The sequence below is a fragment of the Sorex fumeus genome, unplaced genomic scaffold, assembly GCF_029834395.1.
Source record: "Sorex fumeus unplaced genomic scaffold, SorFum_2.1 ptg000033l, whole genome shotgun sequence".
Lineage (NCBI taxonomy): Eukaryota > Metazoa > Chordata > Mammalia > Eulipotyphla > Soricidae > Sorex > Sorex fumeus.
In genome coordinates this window covers 7,765,753-7,782,493 of record NW_026606090.1, presented here as the reverse complement: position 1 = coordinate 7,782,493, position 16,741 = coordinate 7,765,753, and the positions used below count along the sequence as shown (strand labels likewise).

At 49.3% G+C, this 16,741-nt stretch overlaps 1 protein-coding gene across 23 annotated transcripts in view; it reads left to right on the top strand.

The window, feature by feature from the left end:
- Positions 1-9,536, top strand: part of ANK2 (ankyrin 2) — a 494,244-nt gene extending 484,708 nt beyond the window's left edge. For 14 of the 23 annotated variants that reach the window (XM_056116842.1, XM_056116844.1, XM_056116841.1 and 11 more), the window contains 4 exons: positions 2,397-2,480; positions 2,580-2,744; positions 3,828-4,010; positions 9,056-9,212. In XM_056116842.1, the coding sequence (XP_055972817.1) occupies positions 2,397-2,480; positions 2,580-2,744; positions 3,828-4,010; positions 9,056-9,070 (447 nt within the window). In that variant the 3' untranslated portion in view covers positions 9,071-9,212. Of the gene's footprint in view, positions 1-1,853; positions 1,947-2,396; positions 2,481-2,579; positions 2,745-3,827; positions 4,011-5,646; positions 5,739-9,055 lie in introns of all 23 variants that reach the window. The other 9 variants (XM_056116850.1, XM_056116830.1, XM_056116829.1 and 6 more) reach the window with 2 other exon arrangements.
- Positions 9,537-16,741: the final 7,205 nt, after the last annotated feature.

Sequence of the window (16,741 nt, the reverse complement as noted above, 5' to 3'; positions counted from 1 at the left end):
TAAGACTCCATTCTTTCTTGTGGCTCACCCGAGTTTATTCCCAAGCATTGCATTTGATCCCTAAGAACCATCAGAAGTGACCCCTGAGCATAGCCAGATGTGGCCTAACTCCCCCCTACCTCCACAAAGTGAGAGTCTTTGAATTCAACTTAATTTAAAATAAATTGTATATAAAATTTTTTCCTTTTCAAAATTCAAAGACTTTATATAGGTCAAAAGCTTTATATAGGTCAAAGTGTTTTTGAGGCCTCAGTCTACAACTCAGTAGTAAAGGATGAGTTACCTAAAAAGATTTAAAAAAGAAAAAGCTTTAGGGATAAAAACAAAGGTCACGGTCACGGTCCTCCTGTTGTTCATCGATTTGCTCGAGTGGGCCCAGTAACGTCTCCATCATGAGACTTGTAGTTACTGTGTTTGGCATATCGAATACATCACGGGTAGCTTGCCAGGCTCTGCCATGCAAGCAAGATATTCTTGGTAGCTTGCCGGGCTCTCCGATAGGGGTGGAGGAATTGAACTTGGGTCGGCCATGTTGGCCGCTTGTAAGGCAAACACCCTACCACTGTCCTATCACTCCAGCCCAAAAAACAAAGGCAATATAAACATATTTTGCAGCTTAATCTCCGGTTCTGATTAGTCCCCATAGGGTGACATCTGCTCCTGAGTTTACCTGAGTTTACCTGAGGCACCACCTAAGATCCCTGAGCCTCACCAGGAATGATCCCTGAGCACTGCTGGGGTGGCCCCCGAGCATACAAAATATTTCATAGACGCAGTTTGAAATTCTAAATTCCGGGAGTGGTCTAAGGGCCCGGAGGCTGGTAGCTGGCTACTTACATACACGCATCATCTCTCATCTAAAGGCATTCCAGATACTTCTTGGGGACCTTCTGCTGATTTTCCATGAATATCCTAATCTCTCTCTTAAGCTTCCTTTTTGACCCTGAACTTCTCATGATCATAACTTGAAGATCCAATTTTCGTCACTTTTCGTGCTAACCGTTTTTCTAGGCGGCAGCTTCTTCAATGTATTTAGCATATAATTTGGTCTCAAATTTGCATATTTTCCTTGAGTTGAAAGACTATAAAAATATACTGAGTATTTTAAGCTCTCCTGAGAAAATTTAGACTTTTTTTTCCCCTTTAATTGCATTCCACTTAGAAGTTATTCCGTATATGGCGATTGAGCCATATGCTCTCATCTAAAATTGCAGCAGGCCTATATGTCGGATTGGCCTCTGAAACTCTACTTTCTCGCAAATGAACCTAAAATTATTCTTCTCCTGCCTTCCCTAACCCCAGAGAGATGCACTTTGACTAGATAATAGTTACGGGAAATGTTAGCTTCCTGTACAGAGTTCTCCTATAAGAAACTGACATTTCTCTATCTGTGTTAACTACCACCGCCCAAGCCAATACCAATGGCTCTTAAGGATTTTGTGTGGCTTAGCTCTGAATATATTTTGCTCACATACCTCTAGGAATCCAATCCTGGGATTATCTTCTCCAAGAAGCTTGAGAGGGGGTGGCTTTCGCCCACTCCCATCCCAAAGGTCTCTTCTGAATTAAAACTTCTCAGAAGAGGGCCGAAGCAATAGTACAGCAGGTAGGGCATTTGCCTTGCGCACGGCCGACCCAGGTTCAATCCCCGGCATCCAGTATGGTCCCTTGGCACCACCAGGAGTAATTCCTGAGTGCAGAGCCAGGGGTAATCTCTGTGCATCACTGGGTATGACCCAAAAAGAAAAAAAAATTCTCAGAAGAACAGGACAACTTAGGGCAGAAACCTAGGTAATAGCAAAGATGCTTCTGGAGAGCCGTGAACCCAACGGTGCTTCCCTGATTCCCGCCAGGAGCTCATCCGGGAGTTAGGGGAGCTGGAGGTGAGCTCTGATGAGGAGGCCATGGTCACCACCAGGGTGGTCCGCCGGCGCGTGATCATCCAGGTACCGGCTGGCAAGTGGCTGCACGTGTGCCTGGGACCGTTCTGTTCTGCACCCCTGGGCGAGCAATGCATCCTGAGTGAAGTGCCGAGTTCCCTGAGTCGCCGTGCATGGTCACCGACAAAGCAGAACCCTGCCCTCTGCTCCACGTCCTTCATGAAGAAATGCAGCCTGTGTCCCTTCTGACGGTCAAGCGCCCGTTCTCGCTTTTCCTCACACCTGTTGATTTGAGCTTATTTCCAGTTTGCCCTAACTCTATTCAGCATCTCCCAGGCATGCTCTCACCCACCTCTGGTTTCCTTTGGTCTGGTTTCAAATGAACTCCGGGCTGGGATTCCTGATGGCTGCTGGAATGTTCTCTCTAACCTTGCTCACTGGACCTGGTGGTGGGGGGAGTCTATGTGCACGGCCCTGCCAGAGACCCAACAGGCTCGCTTTCTCTCCCCGGCCTAGGGCGATGACATGCCGGACTTCCCCCCGGAGTCCGTGACGGAGGAGGAGTACACGGATGAGCAGGGCCACCGGGTGGTGAAGAAGGTAGGGTAGACATGCTTGCTCGGGGCTGGCCTGAGTCCTGGCCTCCCCCCTGTCCCCACCTGGTTCCCTGCATCCAAGACTCCATCTGTGTTCTTGCAGGTCACCAGGAAGATCATTAAGCGGTTTGTCTCTCCCGACGGCACTGAGACGGAGGAGATCACCATGCAGGGAACGCCCCAGGAGCCGGTGCACATTGAGGAAGGGGATGGATACTCCAAGGTCATCAAGCGGGTGGTATTGAAGAGTGACACCCAGCAATCAGAGGTGAGGCCCCCCCGTGTGTAGCCACAGGTGGGGCGTGGCCTTCCGTGGGCACGGCCGTCTGCCTTCATCGCTTCCTTGGTGGCTTGTTGGAGCCTTTCCATCACCATCATTGGTGGCCATCATCCTCATTGTCTTGATCCTTTTAAATTTTGTTCCAGTGTCTTTCAAAGTTGAGCACACCACAAACCCGAGAGTTAGGAGGTTTCAGAAAGCCCTGAGTCCCACTTGGTGGGCAGGCGCTGCGGTAGCATGAAACTCTAGGAATCTGAAAGAAATCTTTGTCCCTCTGAGCCACTCAGCTCAGCTCCAGAAAAGTTCTTGATGCGGGTGGTATTATTTCCCTCTGGTTTACTTTTTTCTTCCAAGACCATCATCAGTCTCTGTCTTAGATGATGGGGTAAATTTCTCACTCACGTGCAAAGATCCTCCCTCATTTTGTTCTGAGACACACAGAACCTGGAAATGTGCTGCTTTTTCAGTTTTCCCGTATCTGCAGAGGCTCCTCATTTAGGGGGTCAATTTTATCTATCTCCCATCCAAACATGTAACTTAGAGCTGGGGAAAGACAGTTCATACACAGACTGTGTTGAGCTGCTCCTCATGTATCCATTTCTACATTTTCCATTCCCATGACTGATGTGAGTGGTCAGCTTTTCTGAAGTAACTCTAGACAAAATTATTACGGGATAGGGCCAAAGCAATAGCACAACGGGTAAGGTGTTTGCCTTGCACGTGGCTGGTTTGGATCCTTTGGATCCCCTGCATTCCATATGGCCACCCGAGCATGGCCAGGAGTAATTCCTGAGTGCAGAGCCAGGAGCAGCCTCTGAGCATCGCTGGGTGTGACCCCAAAAGCAAAAATAAAAACAAAAACCAAAGAATGATTTCAGGGATATCACTAACTGGTTATAGAGCTTATGTTTGATTTTATTTCATTTTTGTTCCCCCAACTACTTTTTCTTGTCAGATGACAGTGTAAGGTTGTGTTTGCTTTTTTTCCCCTCTCCCCAAAGCATAGAGAATGTCGTCCTCCTCACTTTTTGGCAGTCAGACATTGTATGTCGTGTGTCCTTCACTTATCAGGTGACTCTGTATGAGCCCAGCCTTTTGTCCAGCGACTCCCACTTTCAGGCTGAACCCGTGGAGGGCCGCAGAGTCAGCAAGGTGGTGAAAACCACACTGGTCCACGGAGAGAGGATGGAGAAGCACCTGGGGGACTCTAGCTTAGCCACTGACCTTCCTTCAGCCAAAGATGACTTTGAAGAGGTATAGCTGCCAAACTGTCCCTCTGGTTTGTGGGTGTGTATGTGTGTTTGTGTTTTGTGTTTATTTCATGTCGGAGAAAAATTATTTTCCATCATGTCATTCCATACGCATATCCATGGAAGGGTGTGGGATCCACCAAGAGATTTCCTGTTTGTAGGATGTATGCAAGACAGTAATACTTCCTCTGCCTAGGTGCTCATTTGGACCACCCGAAGAGCTTTGTATAAAACACAAAATTTTGGGGAGGATGGTATGTGGGCTCAAACCCAGGGCCTTTTATGTGAGATGCATTCTACGACTCAGCCATACCTGCAGCCTGAAGAGCTTCTGAAAATGCAGATACGGGGCTTAAAAGATATTGCAGGGATTAAGGTGCTGGCCTTACATGCAGCCACCCCTGGTTTGATCCCTGGCACAGATCTGGGAGTGCCCAAAAACGACCCCCAAATAATGTTGATTTTTCCAAATAAACATCCAGATAAGCAGGAGTCACTGATTCTTCCAAATCAGATTCAGTAACTATAGAGTTGGAGAATAAGTCCATTGTTAGTGGAAGTTAATTATTCTATTAATTTTAATTAATTATTGATAATATTATTAGTTTACAGCATCAAGTAATATGATAGAAATAGACATATCTCAAGTAATTTTTAACTAATATTCTCATGTATCGCAAATAATAGACATGAAAGAAAATTCAGATTTATTTCTTTAGTCATGTGCGGCAAAAGCACTCATGTTTAAGTTTCTGCTTCCTAGCAGTTAGGAAACGTATCCACAAGTGACAAATTCATAAATCTTTATGATTCTAAAAATTCGGGAATCTTAAAATCCAGAACAAGGCTTACAAGTTAGTGGCAAGCTAATTCTGGGCAAAAAAGGAATTCAAACTGACTGGAAGCTCTAATGCTGGGAAGATTTGTATCATACCTCAGACTACTATTTTTGCTGTAGTTATGTTAGCAGGTGTCCATATAAGATTCCGGCTGTCTTCCGGCTGAAGTATTGGAATAGTGGTATAGATGCCTTATATTAAAAAAAAATCCCCCCAAAATCCCAAAGGGGTGAAAATTCTGAATTCTGAAATACATCTGGCCCTAGGGTTTTTGACTAAGTCACAATGCACATGTGCAAACATGCACAGACACTCATTTTTGCTATCAAAATATTTGCAGTTAGATGTGAAACATAGGCCTTCTCCTGTATGTGCAAATGTGTTTCTATGTTTTCTGCAGCACACAGTGCACACCTTACTCAAATGATTTTAGTCCTTTATATTTTTTATCAAAATATAGTGATCAAATACAGTGATGTCAGATGATCGAACACTAAATAACCCAAATGACATGTCTTGGGCTTTGTTTGCCCTTTACTTTTGCCATAGTTTGTGATATTTCTTGTTAGTCTGAACAGAGCAGTGGAGAATGTGAGAAAGGCGAGAAAGCCTTTCCATCAGCCAGTGTGGATGGCAGTTAGCGGTATTTTGAAAAAATACCACAGCTCAGCCTGTGAAACACCACAGGAGATGCACCTCAGGGATTGCTTTCAAGGGATTGCTTTTGCACTGAGCCAAGTGGCAGGTCATGATCACGTCTGTCTGATGGGTTTTGTCTTCTTTCCCTCTATCCTTGCTCAGGCCCTGAGTTACACAGGTAGCCAGCTGAAAGTCCACTTCCCCAGCTTAGTAGAGAAGGAAATCCTGAGAGAGGATGGATCAGTCATTAAAAGGTTCGGGTTGGCATGGAGTGCTGGTTTGCAAACTAACATTTCGGAAAAGCCTTCCGGTTTTAAGGGAGGAATACTAGCATCCCCACTTGTGTCCTTCATGACTCCACACTTCTGTCCCTGTGGCATGCTTGTATCTCCCTGATGCTTTAAGAGGTTGGGTAGCCGGACTCCTGGGCATGCCATCCCTCAGCGCACCTACTGGAACCTGTTTCCCGGAAGGACAGCTCTGTGTGGTTCCATTCAACGAGCCTGCGCTGAGGCCACCTTAACCTAGGGGCCTCTGCCTTCCACTCTGTCTCAGGAGGTTGTTATTGGGGAGGGTCCTGCTTGCCCCTCACAAGCCATTTGATGCTGCTGCATGTGAGTGAGTGATCACAGGGAGCCTGGTCTTCCATCCCAGAAACCCGAAGGCTCTTCTGGGGAATGTGATGTAGGGGCGTGGATGACCGAAGCCAGTGGTAGGGCAGCAACTAGCTAGTCTGGCTTTGTGCCCCTCCTGGGCATGCCTTGTGATGCCCCCTGGGCCAGCCCTGGCCTCCCTTGGGCCTCTGAAGTGCAGACTTCTGGCTTCTTGCTTCAGTCTCCTCTCTCTCCTCTCTCAGTCTTAGCAGCACATACAGATTAATAAAATGTTCTCGGGCCTCGCAGAGAAAAGAAAGACACAACAGAAATTCTGGTTACTATGGTGCTTTGCACTTCATTGAAGAGGCACGGGAGACTGTCTTCCTTCCGTAGTACTCGGGAGCTATTTTGAGCCCACAGAACCTGATAATTTGAGGAGTGAAAGGAAAGGTTTTGTCCCGGTCCCGCCCTCCAGACACTGGGGAAAGCAGAGGCAGGCAGTTAGAGCTGAGAGAGTGTAATTGCTCCAGAACTTTAATGCTGCTGCCTGCCTTGGGGAGAAAGCCCTCTTTGTGCACTCAACTTCCAAGTATTTCATCCAATCACTGAGACTTAAACCCAACCAACTTTCCTTCACCACATCTCGGAACCCGAATAGATGCAGAGACTGGCCAAGCTGCAAGCAGCTTTTCCTGCAGAGGAAGTTCAGTCCGCCGCCGCCCCCCCCCCCCCCACACCCCCTCCTCCTATTGGCGTATAAGTAAATAAATTATTCTTCTCTGTAAGTCTCTGCATCTGGACTTGCTTATCCCAAACCAGGTTGTCCTGACCCCCAGAGCCATCAGGGCTTCTGGCTCTTGGCAGATGGAACTCTGCATTTGCCTACTCGAAGGGATACAGAACACTTGGTGAGACATCCTCTAACGTACTCCCTGGAAACCAGATTCAATCTCCTTTTCCCATGGAGCACGTTTAAATTCGGTTCTGGAGACAGGACTCCTCATGTGGCGTCAAAGGGGTCAGTAAGAACGAGGAGTGAAGAGGGACACGAAGCATCCTAAAATCATGCTGAAAGCATTTGGGCTGGAGGACTCCCATTGGCAAGAGCAAGGCTGCTCTTAAATGCTCCGAGGTGTGAGGAGGTAGGGACGAGGGCAGCCCCCGAGCGGAAGCCCAGCCTCAGGACCCCAAGCACCCGTCAGGTCAGGCAGGTGCAGTCAGGATGAGTTGCCTATGCCTCTAGGTGTGTGTGGTGGTGGTGGTGTGTGTATGTGTGTGGGGGGGGGGGCGGGGTTGGACACTGCATCTTGGCGTGGTGGTGCCTATAGCTCTTGGGCTCTTTGACCTCACTGTGTACTGACTGGGCTTTGGTTTTGGTGTTTTATTTATTTTTTTGTTTGTTTTTTGGAACATGACTTAAGTTTGCTGAGATTCTATTTCCATAGTCCTAGAGGAAAAGCGTTTGGCCAGGAGTACCTGTTCTCCGCTCCTTTGCCGACTGCAGAGTGGGGTTTGCCAGTGAGTGGAGCTGGGAGGGTGATGGGCCATAGAGTCCTCTATGGGTAGGCTGCAAAAAAAAGAGGGTGGAAAGCCATGGCACCCTCAGGCTTGCCTATCTAAGATGGGTGGCAAGGCTGTCGGAGAAAGTGGGGGCTCACAGAATGCCTTGTAGCCCCTTCAAAGACTTGAGATAAAAATTATATAAAGTACAGGACTGCCAAGAAGAGAGGAGTAGGTTACTTTTGGGGGCAGGGAGAGGGGGAACCATACTCGGCATTGCTCAGGGGTTCCTCCTGGCTCTGCATTTAGGAATCCCTCCTGGCAGTGCTTGGGAGACCCTGTGGCATGCCAGGGCTCGAACCCACTTGTCTGTGTCCAAGGCAAGCGAGCTGCTGCTGTCCATCTGTCCAGCCCCAGGAGGGGTTACTCTTGCTCCCCTTGCCCTCATCCTCTCTTCCCTACCCTCTCCAGATGAAACTTCCAGAACTTCATGCCCGCTTCCCAAGAATAAGAATGAGCAGGGATTCTCTTCCTTGTGTGTCTTGGAAGATTTCTTACAACATCTTCTGGAAGTTGGTGTCAGGATATGACAGCTAAGGGCTGGGAACAAAGGGACTTTAAATGAATTAAACAGTCTTTACCTTAAGCCTGTGAGCAAAGGACTTAGGGAAGGCCGGAGAGAGTCTAGTGGGTAGGAGGGAGCTTGCCTCATATGACACTCATTCGGGATTCATCCTCAGCACCACATATGGTCCCCCTACCCCCACCAGCGCAGAGAGCTAGAAGTAAATCCTGAGCAGTGCTAGGTTTGGCCTCCCCAAACCTCTCCTGACCCGCCCCCCCAAAAAAACCCACAACAAAGAGCCTAGGGATGGAACCTCCACTCGAAGAAGAACCCTGCTCTTCCAAACCAGTACCCTTCATTTGGTTTCCTTCTAAGTGTCTGAGTATCTTCCATTTGGCATCGAAGAAAGCATGCTTTTGGAGATCCCAAACATCCCTTCAAGTTTGCTAAAACACTTCTTGTTCCACAGTGCACTTTCAAAACTCTTGCTGTTCATTCTGGTGGAGGGGGTCGGTGGAGGGATGAAGGGGAATGGGGGGACTCATTTTTTCCCAGACAGGTGAAAGGCCGGAGAAAGACAGGACAGGGGATAAGGCACTTGGCTTGCACGGATGGCTGACCAGGGTTTGAACCCCAGCATTATAGAAAACCGGCCAGGAGTAAGCCCTGAGAACAGAGCCAGGAGTGAGCCCTGAGCACGACCAGGTGTGGCCCCCAAACGCCCTCAATGTAAAAAAAAAAAACACCCAAATTCAGGTAAAGAAGCTTGTTTGTGTGCTAATGTCTTAGGGCAGAAGGATCCCGGTGGGGAGGCGGGGATTGAGTGCAGAGACCCCCCTCCCCACACCGCCCACCCTGCCCCTGCAGCCTTGTGTGGGCCCCTAACTCTTTCCACCCTGCTCTCCCTCAGGACCACCATGAGTAAGGCCAGCATCCAAAAGAGGGCCGTGGTGAAGGACCAGCACGGCCAGCGCGTTTACCTGGAGCGCCTGGAAGACGTCCCCGAAGCCCTGGCGCAGGACGACCTCCAGCGCGACCTCCAGCGACTCCTCCGGCATTTCGGCCCCGAGGACTCGGAGCCCGGGGCCCACTGAGGGGGCTGCCCCGTTCTCCCCCTGGAAACCACGTTCGTTCACTCGATATGCAACTGCCCCTTCCTTCCTCCCAGGAGCCCCCGCCAGGCCGGCCTCGCCCACCGGGTACCCACCAGCGCCCCGCTAGCCAACACCGCACTGGGTTTCAGTTCTCCCTCCCCCCACTGCTCCAGCCCGGTCCTTTTTAACTGTAAGCTAATTTGTGACCAAAGAGAGCATCCTTCACGATGCCGGGTGCCCGTCATCCCCACGATTCTGTCTTCTGTGCTGACCTGGGAACTCTGCGCCCCGCCCCCCACGCCCCCCACTCCAGTTGTTCAACGCTTCTGCGCCGGCCTCGTTCGTCCTCCCAGAAAGCCAGTGATGGGAAGAAGAGTTCCCACAGACCGCTTGGAGGGGTGATCCCCACCGGGACCCCCGCAGGGGCCTCCACGGACCATTGTACATAAGGAAAATGCTCAGACGATCCCCACCCCGCTCCCCGGTTGGAGTCTGAACCACTGCCAACCCTCCTGGCGCTGGGCATCCCGGTCTGGCCGGCCTCTGGAGACAGCCCCGGGGCAGTTCACGAACGTTATTGCTAACACAATCGCACGCGAATCCAGGGCTGCTGCAAGGGAAGCACTTCAGACCTATCAAGTCCTTCAAACTTGGAGAGCAGCCGGTGCTCCTGGTTCCTGCCGGGCTGACCCCGACCCCCGCCGCTGAGGCCGGGCTCCCGCTGGTGCTGACCCGTCGGACTCCTCATGCTCCCACAGATCGTCTGTGGGCAGCGGAAGGGGAGAGGGGGCCCCGGGGAGGAAGGAGGCAGGGAGATGTTCAGTGGCCGCCGGCTGCCTCCCGTGGCATCCGAGCACCTTCAGGGCTTGTCGGTTTGGACTTGTTGGCAGGGTATTTTTAAAAAGCTATAACTACTGTAGTTTCCCACTTTTCATTGCTGCTTTAGCAAACCACGCTGTCTTATTGGTGGTACTTTCCTCTGGCCACTGCACTGTAGATAATTCATTGAGAACAAGGTGGACCCTCCCCGCCCTGACTCACAAGGTTCCTTCCCACCCTCCTGGATGGGTTTTTCTTTTTTCATTTTGTTTCTCCTTCCGGTCGACATCTTCTTGAATAACCTGCATGGAGCATTGAAAACCCGCCGTCAGACCCCTCTTCGGAGCCTACGAACAGCTTTCTTTTCTTTCTTTTTTTAAACCCCGAGCAAGCACTTTTTCACTTTTCGACGAGGTCTGTGTTTTTAGCTGACAGGCCAGGTTGAGAAATCCTCTCACATTTGGGTTTGGGTTAAAATTTTGAGTTTTATTTATTTGAAACCCACACCCCCTTTGGAAACCGTGCGTTTGTACACCCCACCCCGCCCCCCCACGCCCCCCACCCGGCAGGGTCCCCCAAACAGGGGCTTGCCTTCATCCGAGTGATTTCCACGTTCCCCCCTCATCCCTCAAGTGGTCAAAGCTGTGTAGCATTTTAACATATATATATATTCACAAATATATTCATATAAACAGTATACGTTTTGAATCAGTTATTTGTTATAGAAAAGTATATTCAACAAAGATGAAATTAAAGAGACACACACGCACACACATGTGTGTGCACATACACACGCGCGCGCGCACACACACACACACACACACACGCACGCACACAGTACAACCAGAGCAGCACCGGCAGCAAAGTCTCTCTCCCCTCCAGAAGCGGAACTGAGTAATGCCAGTTCCACCTGGACCTCCCGGCCGTGCAGACATGAGTTTGCTCCCCTCCTGGAACGCAAAGGCAGCAGACAATGCACTTCGTCACTTGGAGGAATGTTGCCGAGGGCCACACGTCCTGGGCTGGCTGTTTCCCACCAGCCTCGTCTCGGGGCAGCTGGCCCAGAAAGCGAGCGTTCCTCGGCAGCCAAACAGGAGAGCAGCTGATGGAGAACCTTCCAGATGCATCACGGCCTCCCCGTTCCCCTCCCTAGGGCTCAAGAGAAGCCTTCCCGTTGTGTTACTTGCAGTGCACATGACGTCTGTGTAACCGCCCTAAGGGTTATTCACTTTTTTTTTTTTGGAGTTTTGTTTTATCTTCTCGATTTCGATTTTTTTTTTTTGCTGTGTAATCAGAACCACTTGAATCCTGTGAGAAGAAGTGAATTTTCAGTTGATGAATCAGCATCTTGTTCCCATGGTGATGACACTAATTGAATATATCTATGAGGGCATGTATTAGTTAATGGAAAAAAAAATACAACACTAACAATACATAGCTGCAATGTGTACAATGGCTGATTTAATTCAATAAAATGTACAAGTGTTCAATGTGGCAACCATGATGTGTTTGTCTTCATCCTTAATCGAATTTAGGAGAGCAAAGATGGGGAAGAAGATTGTGTATATGTGAGTGTGTGAGGGGAGGGGGAGGGAGGAATAGACACCAGTTGTTTTTTCTTCTCTTTGTTTGCAGTCACTGGGTAGGCTGGAGGTCTAGTCCTTCAAGGTAGAAAGATCTTTGTATTTGCCCTTAGAAGAAAAATAAGGGTATAATTTCATTATTGTTAAGCAAAGGTAGAAAATATTTTTTTTTCTTTTTGGGTCACACCCAGCGATGCTCATGGTTTACTCCTGGCTCTGCATTCAGGAATTACTCCTGGTGGTGCTCCGGGGACCATATGGGATGCTGGGGATTGAACCCGGATCAGCTACATGCAAGGCAAATGTCCTAACTGCTGTACTATCGTTCCAGCCCAAAGTGGAAAACTTTTACTTAAAAATTATTTTGGAGATACCCAGTATGTGAGACATAGGGGAGAAGTAAATTTGGGTTAAGGGTGCTGAGAAAAAGGAAAGCAGAGTCACTTGCTCCTGCTCTGGGCACCCCCCCTCAGCTGGCCTTTCGGTTCTCTGGAAGGCGGCTGTGCTTAGGGACCAGCCTCCGCCCTTGGACCAGCATTGGGATTCCGTGACTCTGAGTCTGAGCAGGAGAAACACAGAGGAGACATTCATGTGTGGAAGGGCAGGAAGGGAATGGGCGAGGCTGAGATGGGACCTGTTTGGAAAGTCTTCCTGTGGTTTGAAAATAGCGCTTGAATGCTACTCTCCTGGTAGATTTTTTTTCTTCTTCTTTTTGGGTCACAGCCGGCGATACACAGGGGTTACTCCTGGCTCTGCACTCAGGAATTACTCCTGGTGGAGGACCATATGGGATGATAGGAATCGAACCTGGGTCGGCCGTATGCAAGGCAAACGCTCTCCCTATCACTCCAGCTCCTCTCCTGATAGTTTTGAAAAGCCATCAAAAAGGCCTGATTTGCAAATGGACTCAGTTTTGTTTCCATCCTTCTTGTGCCAGGGTTGGGGATAGGAGGGAGGTGGTGGCATGCTGCGACATTAATGTTGGGCACAGCCATGCTCGAGGTGGAACTAGGTGGTGGGGGGGCCGGGGATATGTGTCAGAGTCTGCCCTTGAGGCTATTCATCTGCCTTGGGCCCAGTTTGCTTTTCGTCTTCCCAGCGACGGGCTCGGGGCTTCACTGTACCTGGCTTACCTACCTACTGGATTCCCAGGGTTTTCTTAAAACTCTAGTCATGCTTGAAATATTTTCCCAAAAATGAAATTTTTTTTTTAAAAAAAAGACCCAAGTGGGGGTGTTTGTGTGACAGCTCCTCTACTCTGTTTCCGGTGCCATATTTTCCGTCGTCACAACTCTGGCTTCCGTCATCCTGCGTTTAAGGGGATCAGGGCATTGGAGATGCCCCATAGGCCCGCACAGTGGTGCGTGTTGATGCACAGACTTTAACGATGAACAGTGAGAAGGGACGGAGCGATAGTACAGAGAATAAGGCACTTCCCTTGCAGGAAGCCAACCTGGGTTTGGTCCCCAGCACTGCATATGGATTCCCAAAACCTGCCCAACATGTTTCCCTGAGCTCAGAGCCAGGGACAAGCCCTGAGCACCTCCACTGGGTGTGTCGCGCCCCCGCCCCCCCCCCCCCCCATAACCACAACAAAAGGAGCAGGTTTGTTTGTTGGTTTGTTTGTTTGTTTTCAGCAGATTCTCTGCTCTAAGACTTCCACTCCCCTTTGTTTTTATTTTTAGTAAATCAGGGTAGTTTGTATTGAGCAAAACGCATGCGTTCAGAAGAGAACACAGGTTTCTCTAGGTGGAAATAAGCAAGCAAAGAAACAGAGACAAGAGAACAAGATCGTGTTCAAGGGAGAGCAGGGGCCTAAGGACAAGACTTACTTTGTATTTTTTTTTTTTTGAGCGGGAACCACGCTTGGGCGTGCTGAGGACTGACTCCTGGCTTTGTGCTCAGGGATCACTCCTGGCGATCTAGGGAATCATATGGGGTTGGATGCTTGCAAGTCAGGTGTCTTCCCCGCTGTCCAGTCTCTCCAGCTCCATCACTTTGGGTTTAAAGGCAGTTTCTGCATCTGATCTAATGAACGCTTGTCCTGGAGTTAAATATCCAAGTAGCAATCTGAAGAAAAACCATTCCCAGCTCTGCAGGGGGATCAAGTTATTCAGTGAGTTGTTTGAGATTTTATTTGGGGGAGAGGGCTGATTGGGTGGGCACTCCAGCCTCTGCACTCAGAAATTACTCCTGACAGTGCTCAGGGTCCACATGGAATGCTGGGGATTGAACTTGGGTTGTCCGTTTGCAAGGCAAACGCCCTCCCCACTGTACTAGTGCTCCAGCCCCACTATTTGGTTTCTTGTTCAGAGTTTCTGAAATGGCTTTAGACACCCAAAGGTGAAGCCAGCCCGGGCATGTCTGCTAGTTCTCAGCAGCCCTCCCCCCGCCCCACCCCCCTTAACAAGGCAACTTCCCGACCACCTACACTTGGAGCTATTTGGGACCCTGTGATTAGGGCCTGTCTGTCCCTCACCCTGACATCCCAGGGAGGATGTTAGGACTCACCATTGGCCAATAGATTAGTCAATCAGGCCTACCTAGAAGCTTCCAGAAAACCTGCTGGGTCAGGCTTCCAAGGGCTTCTGGGTTGTTGATGCTATGGAGACATGGGCAAGTGGTCAGGTAGGAAAGGCCAGGGAAGGCCCCTGCTCCCTCCCAAGTCCTGAGCATCTTTGTGGTTATGTACCCTGACACAGCCTGGTTTAAATATCTGGTGGTCTGGGGTAGGTGAAGAATCCTGGGTTGTTGGTTGGTTTGTTGGTTGGTTTTTCAGGGGGTGCAGTGAATCTCCCAAGCTTATGTGGGGACTGGACACCTCTCCTGGTGCAAGGCCCCAAGGGCGCTGGGGATTACCCAGCTCCACCCTCCTACCCAACCCCACCCCCAGCTACATTTAGCAAAGCTGTTTTAAGCTAATTTGGAGTAGTTTTGTGCAGTTGTAAAATGAAATGACTTTTGACGTTATGCCTTTTTTTTTTCCACTGCACATCATTATTGAAAGTGGCTGTAACGTAGCACTGTCCTCCAGTTCATCGATTTGCTCAAGCAAGCAAGCACCAGTAACATCTCACAACAAATTGTGAGGCTTCTTGTTACTGTTTTTGGCATATCGAATACATCACAGTAGCTTGCCAGGCTTTGCCTTACTGCCGAGATAATCTCAGTAGCTTGCCAGGCTCTCCGAGAGGGGTGGAGGAATCAAACCCAGGTCAACCACGTGCAAGGCAAATGCCCTACCCGCTGTGGCTGTAAATAAGAAAAATTAAATAGAGAAGAAAATTCAGCGTTTGAGTTTCCTAGCCAATATCTATCATAGTCTGGGTCTCCCGTGGGGGGTGGATCAGGGAGCTACTGAGAGGGAAATGGAGATGGCAGAGGCGGGATGGCTAGACTCTGTGTTAGTGAATGTGGGCGTATGAGCCAGAGTGGGGACCTGGGAGAAGGCAGGGGAGGGGGGGGACAGGGGGGGGAGGGTGCTCAGGGCCTTTGTGCACAAGGACTGGACTTTTGCCTCGAGCCTGGCGCCATCTGCCCTGTTGGCTGAGGGTCGCTGGAGGCGGCCCCCATGCCCCTGAGCAATGCTTGGGAGGTTATAAGAGAGGACAATGAAGGTGAGTGGCAGTGGGCAGGTTGCTTCTGGGCTGGGGTGTGCAGAGCCGGGGGTGTGTTTCTTTCTGCCTTGTTTCCATAGTCGATTGGCACCAAATCAGACTAAGACCAGACAGATGGAGAGGGCCAGTGGGGGAGGGGGGCATGTAGTGTCGCCCAAATGCTCTTCCTGCGTTCACTTGGCTATCTAGCTCATGTCCCTAGACCTCATTCTCCTGCTTCTATGATGCAACTTGGGTGACTGGTGCTCAGGTCCGTGATTTGCCCTGGAGAGTGTCACCCAGTGACACCAGCTCTCAGACAGCAGTCAGGCACTTGCCTTGCATGTGGTCCATCCACCCAAGATTCCATCTGCCACATCCCCTGAGCACCCCCAGGAATGACTCCTGAGCGTAGAGCCAGGAGTAAGTCCTGAGCACAACCAGGTGTAGTCCCAAAAACAAACAACCAAACCAAAAAAGCCCTAAACATAATTGCAGACCAGTTCCTCACACAGAATCTCATCTGTGCCCTGTTGGTTTTCCTCCTCTCAAGGATGCTCAGGCATACTTCCGGGAACTCTCAAAGCAGTGCCCAAGGCCTCCTCCCTCCCAATAGCCTCAGATCTGTCACAGGTGGACATGAGATTCTGACCAGCACTCAGCTCCCTTGTTCCCATTTAACTGTACCCCATCTGGAGGAAAGAGTTCCCAGGATAGCTTAAAAGCAAGTATGTTGACTTAGAAGACAAAGCACACCAAATGTGTCCCCCCCCAAACATCCAAAATAGCAATGACAACAAAATCTCATAAACCAGGTTTAGTAAGACAAAGATGCGGAAAGCCACAGACAGGAAATACATTTTGACACACATTTTCACAAAAATTAAAACTTTAAAAAAAATGTATATGTATCCTCTCACTATTCTGAAGATCAGAATTAGAGCAAAGTTTTAGAAAATAAACTGTGACCCAGTGATCTTACGCCAAGATACAAAAAAAAAAATAAAAGCTCACTACTAATAGTTGTCAGAATAATTAACCAAATTAACCACATGAAAGACTTAAAGGTCAAAGGAAAAAGATGATCATTTCTGTAGATGGTCAAGAAGCGTTTCTTGAAAGGTAGCAGCATCCATTCCTGGTTTGTGTATCTCTTGAAGATCAGGGCCTGGAGAGACCCTGCAGGGCCTTAGGTACTCGCCTTGCATGCAGCTGACTCAGACTCAATCCCTGACACTCCACATAGTTCCCTGTGCCCCATCAGGAGTGATCCCTGAGCACAGCCAGGAGTAAGTCCTGAGCGTAGCTGGGTGTGACCCCCAAACAAAGCTGACAACAACAGCAAAAGGTTAGAAGGGTGGTATTCTTCCTTAAGATGATAAAGTAGTAGTAGATAGATACCTCTTTAAAAATTGAAAAGCCGTGATTTACAGAGTTGTTCATAATAAGTTGTTTCAGACCCTCAATGTTCCTACACCAAGGCCTCCAGTTTTCCACCCCCCAT